Source organism: Pithys albifrons, chromosome 20 (genome assembly GCF_047495875.1).
Source record: "Pithys albifrons albifrons isolate INPA30051 chromosome 20, PitAlb_v1, whole genome shotgun sequence".
Taxonomy (NCBI): domain Eukaryota; kingdom Metazoa; phylum Chordata; class Aves; order Passeriformes; family Thamnophilidae; genus Pithys; species Pithys albifrons.
Genome location: NC_092477.1, coordinates 5,479,031 through 5,499,316, shown reverse-complemented (window position 1 = coordinate 5,499,316; position 20,286 = coordinate 5,479,031). Strand labels below are relative to the sequence as shown.

The 20,286-nt window shown below is 43.1% G+C and overlaps 1 protein-coding gene across 1 annotated transcript in view; it reads right to left on the bottom strand.

Moving 5' to 3' along the window:
- PAPPA (pappalysin 1) overlaps nt 1-20,286 on the bottom strand; it is a 181,106-nt gene that overhangs the window by 121,406 nt on the left and 39,414 nt on the right. The window contains exons 3-4 of the mRNA XM_071574522.1: nt 8,680-8,825; nt 3,951-4,244 (exon numbers count right to left, since the gene is read on the bottom strand). Coding sequence (XP_071430623.1) covers nt 3,951-4,244; nt 8,680-8,825 — 440 coding nt within the window. The remainder of the gene's footprint in view (nt 1-3,950; nt 4,245-8,679; nt 8,826-20,286) is intronic.

Here is a 20,286-nt window from a genome sequence, read left to right as displayed (position 1 = left end):
GACATCACTTGTGGAGGCAGGGGAAAGGAAATAAAGGTTAAAAAGGAAAAAAAAATCGATAAACGTTCCCTCCCTCTGCCCCGGATACACCTGAAGCACCTAGAGATCATCCCTAGATGAGACAGAGACACATGGGGGTGGAGACATAGAAAGCCTCAGTGCAGCACCTTCTGGACAGAATTGGGGCTACCAGTGGACCTCTGGATTTAAAGAGAATTTCATGTTTAAGGGAATATCTCTGAGAAAAGATGAAAGGGCAAAGGATGACTCGTGTTAGGCTAAAGCAATGACTAGATTTATGCAAGCTGTGGGCAACAGTCTTTATCAGATTTCTTAGATTAAAACACCAGAGAACTTTAAAAAAACCCCCATAATTTGTAGAGCTCTTAAATTTTCTAATGAGCAAATAAAAGTGTTCTGGAAGATCAATTTAAAATATCATTACAAACACTGATTAAAAATGTAAATTTTTGGTGCAGTTACATAACTGACCCTGAGTTATGGTTCAGGGTTAGAGTCTGGTGCTCATAATGCCCAGGCTGTGGGTTCAATCCCTGTATGGGCCATTCATTTAAGAGCTGGACTTGAAGATCCTTGTGGGTCCCTTCCAACTCAGAATATTCTGTAATTCTGTGAATTTTAGTTCTATGAAGACTCTCCCCAATTACCACTATGACTCTAATATTTTTCTGAACTTTTCACAAATATTTTTTGATATTCCACATTTCTTTTTCATTCAAAATGAAGAAATAATTGTGCTGGATGATTTCTCATAAATACTCATTTCATTTCATCTTGTTTTCCTCAAACATGATTTGGCAACAGGAACACATTGAGTGCCCTCTGAATGCCATACAACTTTACAACTACAGTGCCCCAGAGAAGCAGAAAATTGCAGTTTCTCTATTGTGCAGATCACAGAGGGAATAAATATGTTGTGCAAAGTCACCCAGAAAAGCTACACTGAGGAACTCGATGTTAGCACTTTAACCGTTCTTCTGGTACTCTTCCCATCAGATGAAAAGCTCTTGAAAACACAGAGTGTTTCTTCACATGTGCCTGCAGAGTTCCCAGCTCGGTCCCAGCTGCTGTGATACAAACAATGACAGTTCTGCACAGGTCAAGTCCTGCACTTCTCTGGGAAATGCAGGTCACCAAAGGCTGCTCAGGCACTTCAATATTGCACTGGCATCACTGCATGCTCTGATGTTTTCAAGTCTGTGCTGTGTGGTACTCCGGGGGAACAGAAAAAAATTCGAATTTGTGCTAAGGAGAAGTGTGTATTTGCTGGGTAATTTAAAACCTGCCCACATCTTCCCAGAGATGCAAGCAAAAGGAGACAGCTCTGTTTGGGATCGTGCCCCAAACGCAGCCCCCTCACGGTGTGGACACACCAGTTCACAAGTTCTCCTGCAGCTCTCCCAGTTCCACTGAGCAGGGACCCTCCTCTGAGCAAACATGCACAGCAGATAGACAGACACCTCCTGCTTGATAATATCTACAAATCCCTGTGGGTATGCAAAAAGCTGCTTTAATATGACATCTCTGGGTTTCCTCAATAATTATCGATGGTCTACCCCTGAGCATGCTGTAAAAGCCATAAATATTCCACACGGAAGCACAGAAGGAGACAAAGGCCCTTAATAGCCATCATAAAGGAACAATAAAATATATATAGGACAAAGCAGTGAGACAATGGCACAGGAGAAAGATGACCTGCATTCTCAATCTGTTTAAACATCAGCACAGGCTGTGTCCTGGGGGAGGGAAAGGGAGAACAGGGAGAAAGGTGTTTCACTTGATATCAAGAAAGTGTCAAGATCTTCAGATAAAGTAGTAATTGGAGAAATTCAATACTTTGCTGGGATGATTATTCCAACAGAACTCAGAGGCAGAATTCTTAATGATTTCATAAAAAGTCATTTAAAAGAACAACTTATCTTTTATCTGGGAACAGCATGGATATTTGGACTTGTAAAAATAATTTATAAGTCCTATTTCTCACACTATTTAATCTTCTGGACATTGCAACTTGTTATTCCAGAGAAATAAAAGTTACCTATTAAGTCAATCCTTTGCTCAGAGCTGGGGGCAACTGTACAGATGGATGTTAGACAGGGACAGACAGACAAACAAAATATGATGAAGCTGTACATCAGCAGCAAAACAGAAAGGAAAGAAAAGCAATTCTTAGAGCTGCATGACCTCAACTTGAATGTTTCAAAGGTATTTCAACAGCAACTTGATATCCTGATATATTTTACTCCACTGGCAACAACAGAAAAGCAAACAGATTCATGCATGAGCTCTAGAGATACCTATCATGTCGCTTCACATAATTTTTCAAGAAAAATAAAAAGGTTTCAGCTCAGAACAGCAGCACACATGGAACTTCCAGGAGCAGACAGATATCTCTGTGGGCTGTCTCTGCCTCAGCTTCCGAGTCAATTGGCAAGCTCTCCTAGGAAGGAGAGAGCTCAGTGTTTGAGACAATCATGCTCCTCCCTTCCTCACATCCCCACAGCACATTTGGTGGAGGGATATTGTTGTCTGAAGTGGCCCTGATTTGTCTGTGGGATGTTACAGGAGGCTGTATCAGGCAGTCAGGATCCCTGCCCTGCCACAGGCACCACAGTGCAGAGCACGCCGAGGAGCTGACTCAGTGTGTTTGTCCCTGAAAACACCCTCTAAACAAATAGAAAAATAAAGAGAATACTAAGCATCACTTTTAGCTGGTGCCACAAAGGGCATAAAAGCATTTCTGTTATAAATCATTTCAATCCGTGCCCCAGACGACATTAAACACTTTGCTTCTCTACAGTTTTATTACAGAATAAGCACTCCTGTGACCTTTTGAGTGGGCAATCTGTGTTTTTGCCTGGAGCATAAAGGTGCCCTTCAGTGTCTGTAAGTACATTGGTTGCCTTTAAAGTGTTGTTGATGCTGTCAGCTCATTGTCACAGACCTTCACTGCAGTGAGACCTGTGACTCAAAATAGAGGGAAACACGAGTCAAGGTATCCCCTGTTCTTTCTGGAAAATAACAGAGGATTCTTCGACTCCCCTTGAACTTGCAGGGGTGCAGAAAGGACCCAACTCCAGCCCCATCTGATGGGTCAGGGTCATAGGAGCTCATGCCTTCCTTGTGTTACACTCTGTTGTCAGGTGTGCCAGACCCTGGCACCCCTGGACAGCACAGCTGTGCCTGCAGGCACCAGCACAGGTATAACCACAACATCAGATTTTGTTTAATAGGTTTATTCCTCTTCAGGAGTGGTTTTACCACATTTATACAAAGCCTTTGTAGTTGCATTCCCAGTACAAACCAGCACAGCACACTGGTAGACCAGGCAGAATCCCACTATTCACACTCTAGTAATGAAATTCAGGTGTGAATGATTCTGGTTGAACCACAGTGACTCCAAATCAAACCTAAATGTGGCATTTCAAGAGACACCTGGAGGCATGACCAGTGCCTCATTAGTTGTCCATCTATATTGAAACTATACCCTTGGTGGTATCAATACTCATCTGACATTCAAGATCTCCTTGTGAGAGGGTAAACAATCTCTGAAGTTGGATTTTTCAAGCAAGACCTCACAGACCAGACAGCCAGATCCCAGGGAAATAGGGTGTCAGATTTGCTGTAGAGGCTTCAGAAGCTGTTTTCTTAATGCTTATCTCATTTCTTCCCTCCCCCAAACCTTCTGCCCAATCTTCATGTGAAACTATGTGAAATTAGGGAAAACTGGGGAAAAAAGAAAGGAGAACTGGAAGGGATTCCTGAGGTCATCAAGTCTGATCCCTTATCAAGCCTAGTCCTAGACCCATGGACACACTTCAGCATAAAGCCTCACATGAAATGGACTATAGAAATCAGAAGAAATGCTGCAATTCTTTGTTCTTGCCCAACCACAGACCATTCCCAACAAGCCAAGAAACCCCCAATACCTGCATAGCTCATGAAGTTACTGAAGGGTGTGTTTAGGAAACTGTGAAAACCACACGTGTCATTGCCAGGTGCAGGATCCCCACACAGCTTGTGCTTGGGAGCAGGGTTGGTGTCACTGCAGAGGTCCCCAGTCTCGAAGGAGGGCTCTGTTTCCATGCACGGGTCGCTGCAGGACAGGATCTCTGAGATTCCCCGGAAGACGTGGTAGAGCCCCAGGCTGTGCCCGATTTCATGGATCATCGTGTGTGTGTGGCCAGGGATCCCGTAGAAGGAGGGATTCAGCACAATGCCACCTGCAAGGGCAAAATGGAACATCTTTTAGGTGTGCCTTGTCTTCCTCAGAACAGCGGGAGAAAGGGAAAGGAACATGATCCTTAGGGCAGATCCACTGGCAGTTCATCAGCTCCTCTATAGCCAGACAACCTTTGGCACAATCAAACTCATTGCCTGCACAGAAAGGTTTAATCTCACCCTTAATCTGGGGCTCTAAGGATGAGAAATCATGGGACAAAGCCCAACATCCTAAACCAAAACCAGTGACAATTGGGTCTTTCAACTGAATATTGTCAATTTGGATTTGTGTTATCTTCAAGGAAAATCCTGCATGAAATCACTTCCTACTATGCAATTTCAAACAATTTCATGCGCTTAAAGAGTGCAATTCTGCTCAGATAAGTGTAAGCAACACATCTGATACCAGGAGTCAAACAGAACACACCAAGAGCACTCTCTGTATATTATTCCACAGGATAATGACACGAGAGAAGCCTATTAATGTCTGAAACACCCAGAAAATTGCAGGTTGCACCAATATTTGCAAACTAATATCTGGACAAAGATAACAGAGTACACCCAAGGCTGGAGCAGTTTTGCAGGGTGTTGTGTAGACAGCTCTGAATTCACAGTCAGAAACACACTCTGTTCATATACTCAGACAAGCCTGGTTTGATCTGAGCTGAACAGTCCACTGATGAATATGCATAAGTCTAATGTGTCAAAAAATATGAAATCCTGGAATGTGATAATTCTAAAAGAACTGCATGGTTGTTAAATGTTTGCAAAGAAAACTAACTGTGGCTTCTTTGTTGTATGAATTATGGAATGTGTAAATAAGCAAATAGTAAATTAGTGAGGCTCTAGAGTATATTGAATTAATCATATGAATTATATTTTTAGCTCAGCTGTACATTTGGATTTAAGATGTACTTCATTTTTACTTTATTTAGATTTTTTGTCTCAACTTTTTCTATCCTTTATTTAAAACTGTTGCTATATATTGCCTACCATGAGAAGAGACTTTAAAATGGGAATATAAATCCTGGACATGGTACACTAATAACTTAGTGACATTGAGGAGAGAAGAGGTTTTGGCAGGAGGGACTTTAGCAGTGACTGTAGCACAGGGAAGATGAGATCACCGGGTTCTGATGAACCACAGACTCTTCATTCTCGTCTACCTGGAGACTTGGGCGTAACAACCATGAAATTAGAGGAAAATAAGACCATGAAAATCTTAAGAAATCATATAAATTCCACCCTCAAACAACACAGAACCAGTTAGATCTATAGGATCCCTCACACATGCTGGCTTAACACCTCTTTACAACCCCTGACATGACTTCCCCAGCAATCAGTGTCAGCACTCAGTATCCTCATGCTGCAAGGATTTAACTCACATCTAATCTGAATTGATTTTTTGGCAATTTAAGTTCATGACTTCAAGTCCTGCCTCACACAGATATGAAGAAGATTCTCCTCCCCTTTCATCAGCTTTTATGAGATTGTCATCATTCCCACTTTAGGCTCATTTCCTTCAGCCTGAATAAATGTAATCCCTTCAACCTTTCCTTGTACCTTGACCCTTTTTCTAGACCTCCCTGACTGGTTCTCCTTTGATTTTCACAGTTGCCTCATGTTTTCCTCTAAGAACAGTGTCCAAACACAAACACTACTCTGGATGAAATTTTATCAGTGCTGAGGCAAGAGGAGGGAGCACTTTGCATGTCCTGAAGGGACACAGAAATAGCAAGAGGAAAAACATTTTCTCTTTGAGCACAGGCATGTGGTGGAGAGAAGTCCCATGGGCATGTACAAATAAATATATAGTGTTAAAAAAAAGAACATCAAATGAAAATATGCATACAAAAGAGGGAATAGAATACACCATGCTGCAACATCATGTCTAATATGTCTCAAGTAGCATCTGCACATCCTTTTCACAGCACTGAACTGCTCCTTACACTAGTTCTCCACATTCCCAGTTAATTATATACAGACCCACCACTGTGCAGCTCCACAATATTCCCATGTTCCTCGTATCCCTCTCTCCCCCTCTATGCAATAAATGTTCTGATTCTCTACCCAGGTGGAACCATTTACACTCAGAGAGTACCCTGGTATGTTTTGTGGGGGTCTTTATCCCAAAGTTAATTCCAGAGTTGGCTTCCCAGTGGCAGGAGCATTGGTGAAATTCCAGCAGGACGTGCCTTCAATAAAGGCTGGGTAAATTGTTCTGGCACTGGAGAACCCTGAGGCAGCTGGAGAGGGAGATTTTATTTTTGCCTTTGTTGAAAATTTATATTTTTCACAGCTGTCAAGAATCTAAATCAATTGCAGTTTTACAGAAAAGATAAACTCCCTCACCCAGACAATCTCTATCCCAGCCTTTAGATCTGCACCACAGGACATATTTCATATTTTTTATTAAGTACATATTGGATTTATAGAAGAGAGTAAAAAAGATTAAAGATGAATTCTTACAAACCAAGCACAGGTCTGGGAGGGCTATTATGACAGGAAATTATGAGCATTATTTATTTATTTCTTTACCTTTTTTTTTTTCCCATGGCAAGTCAACTTTAATCTGTTGTCAATGACTTTTTTTTTCCTTGTGAGATCTTTCTTTTTGGTCAATGAACTCTGTCAATACACTGTAAGAGCTGAATTTAAATTGTTTTGCTCAGGCATGATGTTGACAATTAGCTTAACGAAGTGACAGCAGACCTCATCAGGGCTTTGGGCAAGCCCCAGCCCTCTTGCAGAAGGTTCTTCTTGGCACTCTGGAGCTCTGCCCTTGTTCTCTGCTCCCTCCCGTGGCAACATCAAGGGAAGCCGTGAAAATCCTCATTTAGGGAGGGCTCAGCTCTATTGCAGCCATATTGCACTTTGGCAGTGGCACTTGGGTTGATGTTTCCCACCAGCAACCCGCACTGTTGCACAACCAGAAGCAAACAGAGTTGCTGTGGGGCTTAGTGCTGGACTAGGGTGTTGTGGTACTCCAAAGGGATAGAAATAACATCACTGTGGGTGCTGGACAAGGCTGAGGTTAAGAGCTAGCCTTGTTTTTGCCAGATGTTGCCTTGGGGAGTGATCACTGGTGGGCATTTACAGAACCTTCTGGTTTGGGTGCTCCCAGCAGGATCCCATGAAGATGGGACTGTAGGCAAGGCAGAGTGGAAGTGGCTTCAGTTCCAGCTGAGCTCAGCAGGAGGCTGGATGTGTGTCATTGCCAGGCCTTGGGAAGGGAAGTTTGCTCACACTTCTTCCAGAGCAGCTGCAGAGCTGGATGTTGTAATAAAACATTGACTAACTGAAGGAAGGCAGCCAGTTCCAACTGCTTGGTCTGACCATGGAGCTTCTCTGCTATGGAGACAGGAGGCTATAAAGGCATGTTAACATCTAGGTTTTGGTGTATTTTTGAGTGTGGAAAATCCTCTCTGACTGATGGTTACAGCTCAACTCTCATTGTATGTTTTAGGATAATAAACATCGTGTTTTTCCCTCCTTGTTTATGTTTATATTCATCATGTCTTTTTTTAATTTAGCTCAACATGAGGTTGGGTTCTATAAAAACTGGCTGAAACAGCCATTCACAAAGACTTAAATTGGCTGAAACTGGGCTTCTTTTCCAGTCTAGAAAGGCTTGGACAAGCAGGAGAATTATCTGGAAAGCCAGTGAGAATCCCTGCTCATAGGAGATGACCAGATCAGGTTTGCAGCCTGAGGGAGGTTTGTGCAGATAAGAGAAGCACACACAGACTCAGTCGGTGCCTTCTGAACCTTATGAGGCTCATCTGACTTTTAGCAGGGAACACAAGTCCAGTGGCACTGCAGGTGGCAATGAGTCACTGGGGAGGTTGCAGGGCTTTGTCTGGAGCTCTGGGTTCCAGCAGCCACACTCAGCAAGCTGGTTATGAAACACTCAGGCCAGTCTGCAGGGTAGTGAACTCTTTCCAGTTCCACTCAAATGAACATTAGAAATACAATCTCTCTGCAGTTTGCTCTTTTGCACATTGGTAGGGAAAAATAGCAGCAGATTTTTAACTACAGTTTATGAGGGAAAGTTATTTGAATACTTAGTAATGAACTAAGGATGAGAACGTGACAGGCAAAGGTTAAAGATTCACCTCTGTCTGGCATCCCCACACCTATCCCCCAATCTTAGCAAACTGCTCCAATGGAGTGAATGCCCTGTAAAGTAGCTTCGCTTAAAAGGTGAAATACTTTCAGCTTGACATCATCCACAAATACCATAATATGCTTTGGGTTTATAACCTAATATTTTCCTGGTTGTGAGCCAGTATCTGGGAATCGTGAAATATTTTTTTTCCCCTGACTATATATTAGAGGAATGATAAGAAATCAGAACAGAGCTTAACACATATTTGTCTTTCCTTCTTAGTGCCTCAAAAGAATGCTTTACAAAGAAGAAACATCTTTACCACTCACCTAGATGCATCAAGGCTTCTTTGTCCCAGGGCCAAGTTGCCACTCCAGCCAGCTCTTCCTCAGAGGAATTGGCAAAGAAGATGTTGAGGTGTGTGGATCCATCTAGTTTGAGTATGTTCTTTAGTTCATTGACATCTAAGTATGCCCTGTAGAAAAAGAAAAGCATTTTTTTCTCTAAAGGTGACACAAAAGCAACGACATATTGAAGAAGTGCTGCAATCCAGGCAATGATCTTATAATATCTTGCATATCAATCACCTGAAATGTTTTAATAACCCACTCCCAAACTTTGATTACTTTGCATTCATACAGTGAACCTCATCTAACACTTCAGGCCATTGATTAATTAAGGCCACAAAATCCAAGGTAAATACATAAAGCTGTCCACATTCTCAAGATAAGTATAGGAATCTATTTATTATGAATGTAATTAACCAAGTATTACAGTCAGTAAATCTTTTTACACCAGCAGTTACCTTGCACATTTCCTCTAAGCTGTTTGTTATCGTTACCTCTGATTTTCCTTCACAATCAAAAGTTTCACAACCTCAGGCTGGCACAAAAACTAATTCCTTTAGCACCAGTGGCAGTCACTTGTACTGAGATGGACATGGTCTAACCCTGACAGCCCATGGCTGGTTGGGAATTGCTATTTCCAGCAAGCAAAGTTGTGCCAAAAGGTCTCCTGGTAAGAGCTCTCCACAGGAGTGGTACCAGACCATGACATAAAGGTTCCCCCAGGGTGAGCAGCAATTCTTCTCAGCTTTTGGGATGTCTGGAGGTCACAGAGCAATTTGCTGCAGGCAAACAAAGCAAATCCCTTAATCTTGATGCCTGTTGGAACTACTTGTTTCACTCCTTTAAAGGAGTAGACTTTGTCAATACTGGAATACAGGAGCTACAAGGTGTAGATCATGGTGCCACACTGCTTTAAGTGGCACCACAAAGATCTACTTACAGGAAAGCTGGAGAAAGCAAAATAAAAGAGGAAACCCATTGGTTCTCTCTTTCTAGCTCACACTACCTTTTGATATGAAGTGCTGTGGTAACAGAACAGCTAAATGAGGGATACCCTGTGCTATATTCAGATGGAAACAACAGAAAGAGATTACACTGAGTCAAGCACAGTGGACCAGCTGATAAGAAAAGGACACCATGATGGCCTTGAGCAGGTTGATTGCTGCTTCCCAAAGTCCCCCAGTCTACATGTGTATGGTCTGCACAGGGCTCACGTAGCTCCCTCAAACCACACACACTCACAAGCACTAAATAGGGTTCCCTGCATACTTTGCAAGGCTTGTGTTCCCAGTAGGGTGAAGAAAAAATAGGGGACTTGGCTCAGCACCAAGATCTTTCTGTCCTTCCCTGGAGGACTCCCCAATGGAAAACACATTCATATTTCCACAGTAGCTTCCCCTGCCGCTTGCTGAAGTCATTGCCTCCAAAATAGATCATGGCTGGGTGTCCCCAGGCCCTCGCTGACTCATGGAGGAAGACGTGCTCTTTGGGGACACCAGTGGAAGGGTATGTTTCCATTCCATACAGTGTTTATCTTCCGATCCAATGCGGGTGACATCCTGAAGGACAGGTCAGCACTGTGACCCTTTACACTTTTCTCATCTCTCCAGTGTTCCCAACATATGGAAAACACACAGACCTTCCCCTTGGCTCCTCAAGCTTTTCAAAATCTACTTCCAGGATCTTTTTGATGCCTTTGAAAACATCTTTTCCAAACATGGCCTTGTCTTTAGATACATCCACGAGCAATAACTTGAAATTATGTATGAGAGCATTTCCAAATGGCAGAGTAAGGGCACTGGGGGAATACCTGACAGGAGATGTGTGCATGGAAAGGGGTAAGTGTGTACACCTGTACCTGTGGCAGCATCATGAAGGACCATGAGCAAATGCATAAAAGAGCACGTGGGAGTGCTGGTATACTTGGTGCAAGAGGGAGAAGGGCAGAAACAGAAGCACTGAGTGTGTCTGAGTAGAACAAGGTTTGTGTGTTTGTCTCTCAGTGGGAAGGAAAGTCCTGCTGCCTGTGCTGAGACAGCGGCTGTTGACTCTGGATGCAGATGCTTTATGTGTATGCAAATCCCTGTAGGAGTAACTATAATCCAGCTCCCCTCCTGAGATTACCATTTTTATCCTCGCTCTTCTCTTATGGTTTCAAGTAATCTAAACTAATATTTCTTTATTCTCAGCTGTCTCTTTGCTTATCATTTACACAATTCTATCCCCATTTATCACAGTGCATGGTCACAATGGCTCTCCCACTTCCATATAGCCCATGTGCCTCAACACCTAGGGCTGTTTTGTACATGGATTATTACTGCAGAAAGCATCCAGAGCAGACAGCATGTAACTAATTGGCCAGTGATGTCAATGCATCACTGGCACTGGCACTGGACTTGTGCCTTATGTAAATCCACCTTACTAAGTCTTGGACTTGGAGCTACTGCATTTCTCTGGCATTTCTCTGACCACGACTTCTCTGCTAGCCAGGGGAAGGCTGTGAGTGAGTAGAATATATTCAAGGGGTGGAAGAACAGAAAGCTAAGAGGATTTTTGCAAAGGATCTGTACAGGAGTAGGTGTAAATAGATCATGTTTGGAAAGAAGTAGATGCAAACCCCTTTGTAAAAGCAGTCAGCAACTCCCAGCACGTAAACATGCTTGAGCCCTTAGCTCAGGCAAATCCCTTGTAAGTGTGTGAACATGTGCCTGCATGTGCAGGAACAGAGGTGTGAGTGTGTAAGTGAGGACTTGGATTGTGCACACACAGAAGGCAGCCAAGAGCATGTAAGGAACCCGTGTGCGTGTGTGTAAGAGATAAAAACACGAGCTGGAATTCCATCCTCTCCTTCCTCCCCATGTTTCTAATAACCTCCCATCCCTATCCATCATCGCCACATTCCTACACTCAAGGAGGTATAAATTAACTACTTTTGCAGTTCATGTCCAACTCCGTAGCCGCAGGCAGCAGACCCAACAGTTACCAGGTCAAAATAGTTTTCAGTTATTGCTTTGGACTGGGCTGACTCCCCCCTGCTGCAGCGGCTGCTTTGTTATCAGCCCAGACTATCTGCCCCAACGCGATCTGCGAGCATTGCTTACACTTCTCAAGGTTATGTGGGTCCCCTGATAGAGGACATAATGTCTGTCACATGGGCTCGTGCCAAAGAGAGCCAAAGAGCCCAGCCTTTCCAGCACTGCCAAACTCGCATTTCAAAGACATGAGTGCAGTCTTGGAAAGGGATCAAAGCCTTTCCAACTGTCATTAGAATATTTCCTTTATGCATCTCTCCGTGAGTGCCAGCAACATATTTCATAAAATTCATTGGCTCGAGATGGTACCTCCAATAGAAACCTGAATGGGGGAACTGTCAGGGCAAGTCTATGTGGAAAACAAAACAAAACCCAAAGCACAACAAAACACGTGTAATTCCTGTAATGGAAAAAACATACGATGCTGTGAGTGTGCCTTGCTCCAGAAAGTCTAATGAGCCTATTAGTGCATCATAAAAGGTCTCCTTTGCTGGAATCTGTTTTAGACATAGAAATTCTATGGGCTGTTTAAGGCCATTTGGGACACCAAATTGTATCAGGGAATGTGCACATTCCCACCCAGATCTTTTCAGCAAATTATTTATTCAATACATGGCTTTGGTTTGCTTTTTTTCCTCCACTGCAGTGTAAATAGCTCCCTGAAATTGCACTGTGCAGCAACTCACCCTTCTCCTGTAAGCCCCAGCCCTCACTCAGTGATATGTGTCCCACACAGTGCTCCAGTTTCAGTCTAATGGAGTCCTTAACTCATCCAGCAGCATCTCCTGGCGGCCCTACCCACCACAGCCCACCCCATCAGTCACACCAGCCATTATCCCCGTGCCTGTCTCATCTGTCAAAGCCATTTCCTGTCCATTTGGGCTACAACTTGTCCCCAGGCGATGAGGTGAAGCCCTTGGCCACCAGCCCCACCTGCCTGTGGGGGCCACTGTGAGAAGCTCCCTTTGCTGGACCTCAGTTCCAAAGCCAAACCCAGTCACAAACCTCTGTGCTGAGCCACAAACACATTCAGCAGTGGTTTTTAAACTCAGTTGGTATCAGGTCTAATCATATGAAATCTGGCCTTGGTGACTAGAGTTGAACAGTTCTGTTACTGGGTTGGAAACTCTTCCTCCTTCTTTTCTTCCAGGTCACAGAGTGGTTTCCCAAATGTGACTGGGGTGCAGCCTCTTGAACTTATGGTTGTTTTTGCAAGGACACAGACACTTCCAGCCCTTACTGTTAGGAAATGTTTTCTACTGCTTGCTCCGAGTTATGCTCTTTTTGACTTTGTTTCAGTTTTTTCTTTCAAAGACAAGTGTCACTTTACAGCAAGAAAACAAACAGAGTACTTAAGGGATTATTTGTATGATCCCACACAAACACAGAATAGGAACTTTCTACTCATTATGGAATATGTTCTCCAATTGCCTGATGAGCCTGTTAGGAATAGAAGGCACTACATTTCATCCTTAAAAAAAACCCAAACAACAACACTCAAACCCAAGAGCACCTCCTGAATTGGGAAGTCAGCCTCAAAAAGTCTCCATTGTCAATGCTGACACACCATGTCCTACCCTTTTACTGAGTGGGTTCAGCATATGGTAGGACAGAGTGACTCTTCTTCCCAAGACTCCTTGTTTCTTTTGCCAGAAGAGCTGTCAGCCCAGCCTAAACCATGGTACAGTTCAGCAGGCAAACAGAAAGCTTTTTGGGACAGCCCTGGAACACTTGCCAGCAACCTGTGACAAATCCAGGTGTGATTCCCAGCAGGGTGTGGCTGACAGGTCTGGGTGTTCCCTTTGTGCCTCCATCTCTCCTCCTGGACCCCAGGATTGATGCTAATTCATTAGAGCAGCAAAACCCACAGCAATCATTATGTGGACAGGCAGCCACTTAGTGTCTGTCCTGGCTGACCAAGCAACATGGGGAGCCCAAGACTTTAGGGTGCAGTGTCCACACAGAGAGTTTCAGCATCTGCAGTGAACAGCAAGAATGGCTTTGAGATAAATGATGTTCTTCCTGAAGATAATGGCAAGAGCCACGACTGCAACAGCACTGAAAGCTGACCTTGAAATGGGGCCATTTGGCAGATGTGCACAGTTGTAATTGAGCTTTTCCCCCTGTGATTTCTCAGTCTTGGGTGGTTAGACATGGAACTCTCCTTTTGGAGACGAGGTGTTGATGCCAGTGTATAAGCTGTCTTTTGCCTCCTGCCAGAGAGTCAGAGAAAAATAAGTCTGGAAAGGATGTCCAGAGACCACTCCTGCCAGCCCTGCACCCCAGAGCTGGGGCATCTCTGAAGTCACACTAAGCAAAGTTTTACGTAGCTCACACTTCAGACCACACATGACAGGGACTCTGTGACTGCCCCAGTAACCTGCAGCCCATGTTTGAATTCCTTTATGGTCAGGAAGTTTTTTTCTCAGGGTCTACCTGAATCTTTTTTGCATGACTATTTGTGCCATTACCCACAGAGAGCAAGATCAGATTCCCTTCTACTTTACCCAAACTATTGCTTATTTGAAAGCTTGTTAGGTCTCCTGTAAACCATCTAATTTTTAGGCTAAGCCACCTTATTTCCCCAGCCTCTCCCACTGTTTTTGTTTTTTAAGCCCTCTGATGCTCTTGTCTTCACTTTCCACATCTTTTCCATGGGTAGATCATCAAGAGGGGCCACAGCCCTCAAGCTGAGAGCTTATCAGTGCCATGTAACTGCCACGTTTGTCCTGTCTGTCACCTCCAACCTGACATAAAGACACAGCAGAGATTTCAGACCTCCAAAGATTTTGAACATTTAGTTAGTTAGTTAGTTAGTTAGTTAGTTAAAGTCTGAAGTGTTAAGTCTATGAAAAACCTGTCAAAAATAATAATAAAAAAGAGACAACCTACAATTAGCAGAGGACCTGCAATAAAATTTTTGTCTGAGCTGATGTTAAAGATCTGCTTTTGCTGGCAAATTCAATTTTGCTTCTCATTTCAGATGGAGTGCCATAAATCATGTGCAGCAGGAAGTGAGCCTCATCTACATTTAGTTTAGTGTTAATTTAAGACACTGGTGTAAGTGTAATAAAAGTCATGATAATTTATTGATAAAGGTATAAATCTTTCAGAGATTGGGACAGAGCCTGAAATGAAGTGGAGCCAGAATATTACAAGTGAAAGGCTCCAGGTTCTAGTTTAGATCCAGATCACTGTCTGTGCTCACACTGAAATCCAAGTGTGTAACTGTAATTCCGGCTGCATCCAAACCAGGCAGTCACTGGGTCATGTCCACAAACATAAATTACAAGCACTGTCAGCACATGCAGGCTTGGCAGCTTTGAAAGAATTTTGGTTTATCCACTCTAACAAAATGTCCTCTCCAGCCCCCAGATCTGATCTCCTGTTACAAGAAAGGAGAAAAGTTTTGGCAAAACCCCCTAATAACGATAAGAATCCAAGAAAAGCCACTTAAGATAATTGTTCAAGTATAAATCCAGCTCCTTGGGTAGGTTTGGTAGCCCGTGCTGAACTCTATGACATTTCCAATGCACCAGGTGAGCTGGTTAAAGATGAACAAGGGGCTTTTCCCACCAGTGACAGGTTCTGCAGTTCAGACTGAGTCTAAGCAACACATAAAAAATAAAAATAAAAGCCCACATGGCTACAAAAGTCTGGGTGTTCATTGATCCCAGGCTGCCTTCTCCCAAATTTAATTGATCCTACCATTAAGGCAGTGACTCAGGCTTTACTCACCCTATTAAATAATATTTTAAAAAATATAGAAAGAAAATAAGACTTTTACTGTGCAAAATATGGGAAACCTTTGGGTCTGGGCTTTCTTTATTCTAAAATAGAAACTGAGAGCATCTCCTTGCTCAAAAGTAGGGAATTTTTACATTTTACAACATTCCATTTGCTTTGAAAGAGTGGCTTTCCAGGAGGATGGTCCTATAAATAAACACATTTCTACTGTAACATTTTGCTCTATAAATCCACAGGACTGTAAGATAAAAACCACCCCATATACAAAGGAAGTTATTGGCCACTAAGTTCTAAAAATCACCTATAGAACACTAAAGGCACAACCCTGCTCAGCCCTATCTGACCTTCTCATAAAAGACTATCAATAAATGACACAGTTTCACTCCAAGCAATCACTCAACTTATGGATGTTGTAAATGCAAAATCTACTTAACAGGCTGAACCACAGCAACAGGTTGGAATAAATTTGATGCCTGGACTACTCCAAACCCAGTGCTGGGTTCTCTCCTGGTCTGGTTCATGTGAGCCTGCACTTGGAGCCAACCTCTGCTCTCACTGAGCTGCACAAGAGCATCAGCACTGACTGTGATGTATTTGCTCCAGTGTAAATCTACAGTTAGTCAGAGCAAAACTTGATTCTCAAAGTGCAGTTTCAGGTTCAAATCCAAAATCTCAAAGGAAACCTCAGTTGAAACGACCAATTTTTGCCCCATTTCTGGCCAACTTGCTTTTCTAAGGAGGGGGACGGGTTTCCTCAGATCTCCACACGGATTCTCTCAAAGGTTTGTAAATCCTTGCCAAAGCCTTCACAAACCTGGGCTCAGAGTCAGAAATACAGTGAAAACAGATTTTTTTTTTCCTTTTTTTTTCCTCCAGCATTTTTGCTGCTGGTTCTGGCCAGGATAAGAAAGAGCCGAGGCTTGGGGGAAAAAAAGATGATGCAAAAATTTTCAAATGTCAAACATGTTCTGTCTTTGCTGTGGGCAAAAATTTGGGGTGGCTGTTCACGTACACAACATTATTTGTTTCCTCTCTCTCTTTATCCATCCAGCCTTTGCTACCCACTTCTTATACCCCACCTTTGTATAACCTTTATGTAGATTTACAAAGAATTGCAGTGCTACAGGCCAGAAATACCTGATCACTGAGCCTCCTGCCTTTGCAAGGGCTACGTCCAAGCTTGGAGCAACATTTGAGTTCACTCGTGCAGCAAGAACTGGAAAGACCCATTTCCTTGCATGACCATAAAAAATTATTAAGGCACACAGAACTACATAATATACTACAGAAAATAACCAACTACACAGAACTAGACAAAGATATGCTGGCTGGCCAACTCAAAGGAATTAAAAAGAAAACAAAGGGAAAGCCTTGGCAAAGAGAATTGTGATCTTACTGTACAATCAACTTCTGAGACAGTGAGTAGGATTAAAGGACGGAACATTTCAAGATGCATCTCTTTAAAATAGCAAAGCATTATGAAGGGAATATGCAGAGTTCACAGACCTTTGAAATCAGCAACACTGGCAGGTTTATTTGTTTTGATTGTCTCTTTTTCTTTCTTTTACTACTTCGGGATTTTTTTTCTCTCCTTTTCAAGACTAGAGCCAAATGACCCATGAGAAATGTACTGTTATTTGCCTCTTATCTATCCCTCATCTCCATCTGATATTCCCTCTGCCCTGGTTACCCTGATGTTTTTCCAGCCTCTACAGGCTGAACCATTGCAGCAAGGAGAAAAGTCAAATGATAAAGAAACAAGTGGCATAAGGAGATTTCCAGGACAGGTTTCCTCTGCCACTTTAGGAAAACCTCTTTTGGCTGCAGCAAATCTCATTCACACACATGGGAGAATTTGAACCCCTCTAGGAAGGTATATATATTTTAGGCTATTTTAACCATCAGTTATACTGCTTGGCACTTGCACAGTACTTCCCCTCTGGGCCTCAAAATGCTTCCTAAACATGAAGAGAGACATTCCACTCTGGTCAAAGCCCTGACACCAGTCCACCCACTGAAGTGATACTGAATCAGGGTAAGAACCCTTGCGCTGGGCCTCCCCTCAAGAAATTTCACCGTGACTGAAGAAGTCGTGCAATAGACTGACAGAACATTTTTCCTTGTCTTCTGAACAGGAAAACTGAGATCAAGAAATGTATTAATTTGTTCAAAGTAACCCAATCATTCCGTGTGACAGCAGGGATTAGCCACTCGCCGTCTCCAGCTTGCATTCTCTGATAATATGGATCATCTTTCCTTTAAATAAGTGGTGTCTTCATTGCTGATCCTTGTAGTTTTCTGCTGGTGGCCACTAATTATGTTTTACAAGCCTTCAATCATGTTTTACAGTCTTTTACTTACATTTTACAACCTCCAAGGAAGTCCTGAAGGCCTGGTGCTCCACAGATGGAACATCAACACTCCTGGTCCTTCCTGAATCCCTTGACTTCACTGTTTCTGAAGACAGTGTAGCACATTAACTTCATAAACAGATATCCTTGTGGAACCAGGACTTTGCTTTCAATGAGGGAGCAGCCACCCTTCCAGTAAGATTTGGCATTTAAATAACACCTCTCATCTCAAAGCTTCCAAGAACAACCAACAGATCCAGGCACAGCAACACCCCACAACAGTTCAAGTAAAGGGCGTTTTGGTTTCAGTCACCAGAAGAAACCTTATTTTTTAAAAGAAAAACACCAAAGACCAGGAATGCAGCATGTCATCACTCCCTTGAATCAGGGCAAGAGCTTCTGTTAGCCACAGAATCACAGAAAATGATGAGTTGGAAGGGACCCACAAGGATCATCGAGTCCAGCTCCTGGCCCTGAACAGGACCATCCCCAAGAGTGCCTGATGTGACTCTTGGAGATGGTCCTGTGCAGGGCTAGGAGTCAGACTAATCAGATTGAAGTTAGAGACCAAGAAGAAACTTGCAACTTTAAGATAGAATTTTCTTTAATTATGGACTAACTCAGAGCAACTCTCTATATTACAGTTGTCTGAAAATTTCCACCACTAATACTCAACTCCAGCCTGTCTTTCTCATCTCCATCCTGGGTCAGACTTGAGGTCACATTTGCAGCCTGCCCAAATATGTGCCTTGATGGTGGGACCTGTGGGAGTCACAATTGGAGTAAGCTTGGTTTGACACTTCTGGAGCACTGGGAAATGCTTTGTGTCCCCTCTTCAGAGTCCATGGAAAGCCTGAGCTTATCCCGTGGCATGTCTCGGGCTTCAGCTCCCTGTGCCATCTGCCCTTGCAGGAGCAACCTGAGGCAGGTGGGATGGGTCAGGACCCTGCCTGGGTGGGTTCCAGTGGGTCACCTACCATGGGAATATTTGGGATTTCTAGGACACTGCACACAGGTCAGGGTGGGGAGCACTGTGGCCGTGGGGTGCTCACAGTGAGATTGCAACTCCTCCTGCACAAAGGTGACATGTGGCACTGTCCCTGCTGGCTGTGCAGCTGGGACTTTAAGGGGCTGGTCTTTTAGCATCTTCCTTAATTAACACACAGCCAAAAATGCAGGATGAAAAAAGAACAAGATCAAATTCTTTGCTCCTTTCATCTCACTTTTTGACACTAATCCTCCCTGCACATAAACCCTGTGCCACAGACTGAGATATACATTGCGATTGGAATGAAGAGCAACTTGGAACCAGGCCGACATCAACAACAAAATAAGACTAAATCATATACAACCACGAAGGACCAAGCATGTTTATTGCAGACCCTTCTGCAGTTGATGGGCCAAAATAACCAGTCCAACTATGCAGCTTGCAAAATAGCACTTTTGCTTTGGAGATGCCGCTCCTTTTCTGGTTTTATTTTTGTAACTCATGGACTTTCAAATCTCATTTCTTAACCTCCTGGCAGGGCTGAGCATGAAGTTGGTTCTCCTGCTGTGGGCAGATCATCAAGGGTTTATGGTTAGGATAATCCCAATCTTCCTCTTTTCTGAGAAAGAAATTAAAACCTGATTCAAATGAGACTGGTTGAAATTTCCTCTTGTTTCATCCTATGCAGGAAAGGGTAAAAAACACACAAGTGAGATTACAAAGAACATGAAGACCTCAATTCAAGGAAACCAAGCAAAGCTTGTGCCCTGGCACTAAAAGCCTCACATTTTCAAAGTTTATGAGATACTTTTTCTCCCTGTCACAACAAAGGAATAATATTCAGCTTTATTTGGTTTCTGGTGGGGGTTTTTTTCAGGGATATCGATGATTCATACCTAGAAGTCTTTATCTTCAACAGCAAAGTCTTGAACACACTTTTTAAGAAAAAAAAATAGAAAATTGCATTATCTACTACTAAGTGTTATGATATCTACAAAAGCTGTTTCCCAGCCATGAAGAGATTACAAGGAAACAGAAAATGTCAGTCACTGAAACAGAAATTTTACATAAGAACATTCAGCTTTGAAGTTCCCAGAATCCACAGTAAATTGCCAGGTGACCTGGCAGAAACAACAACACACCTGCAATGAAAATAGTTGAGAGTTTCAGAAGGAAAATATTTTGGAAGTGTGTTTTCTAAATCCAGCAAAACACGGCACCAGTGGCTGTAACGAGCACCGCTAACACAGTGAACTCCTTCACACCTCAGTCCTGCCCCATTTCTCTCTGGTGAGCCAGAGATAAGCAGCAGGGGGAAAGATGTAAACGTGCCTCTTTCAAATACTCAAGAACTTTCAGGCTCTCTGGCTTTTAAACCTGTACAGGACCTGCAACTTTTGCACAGATCCCAGGTCAGGCAAACCCCACTGGACATGGGTCTTTCTGTTGCACAGATCCCAGGTCAGGCAAA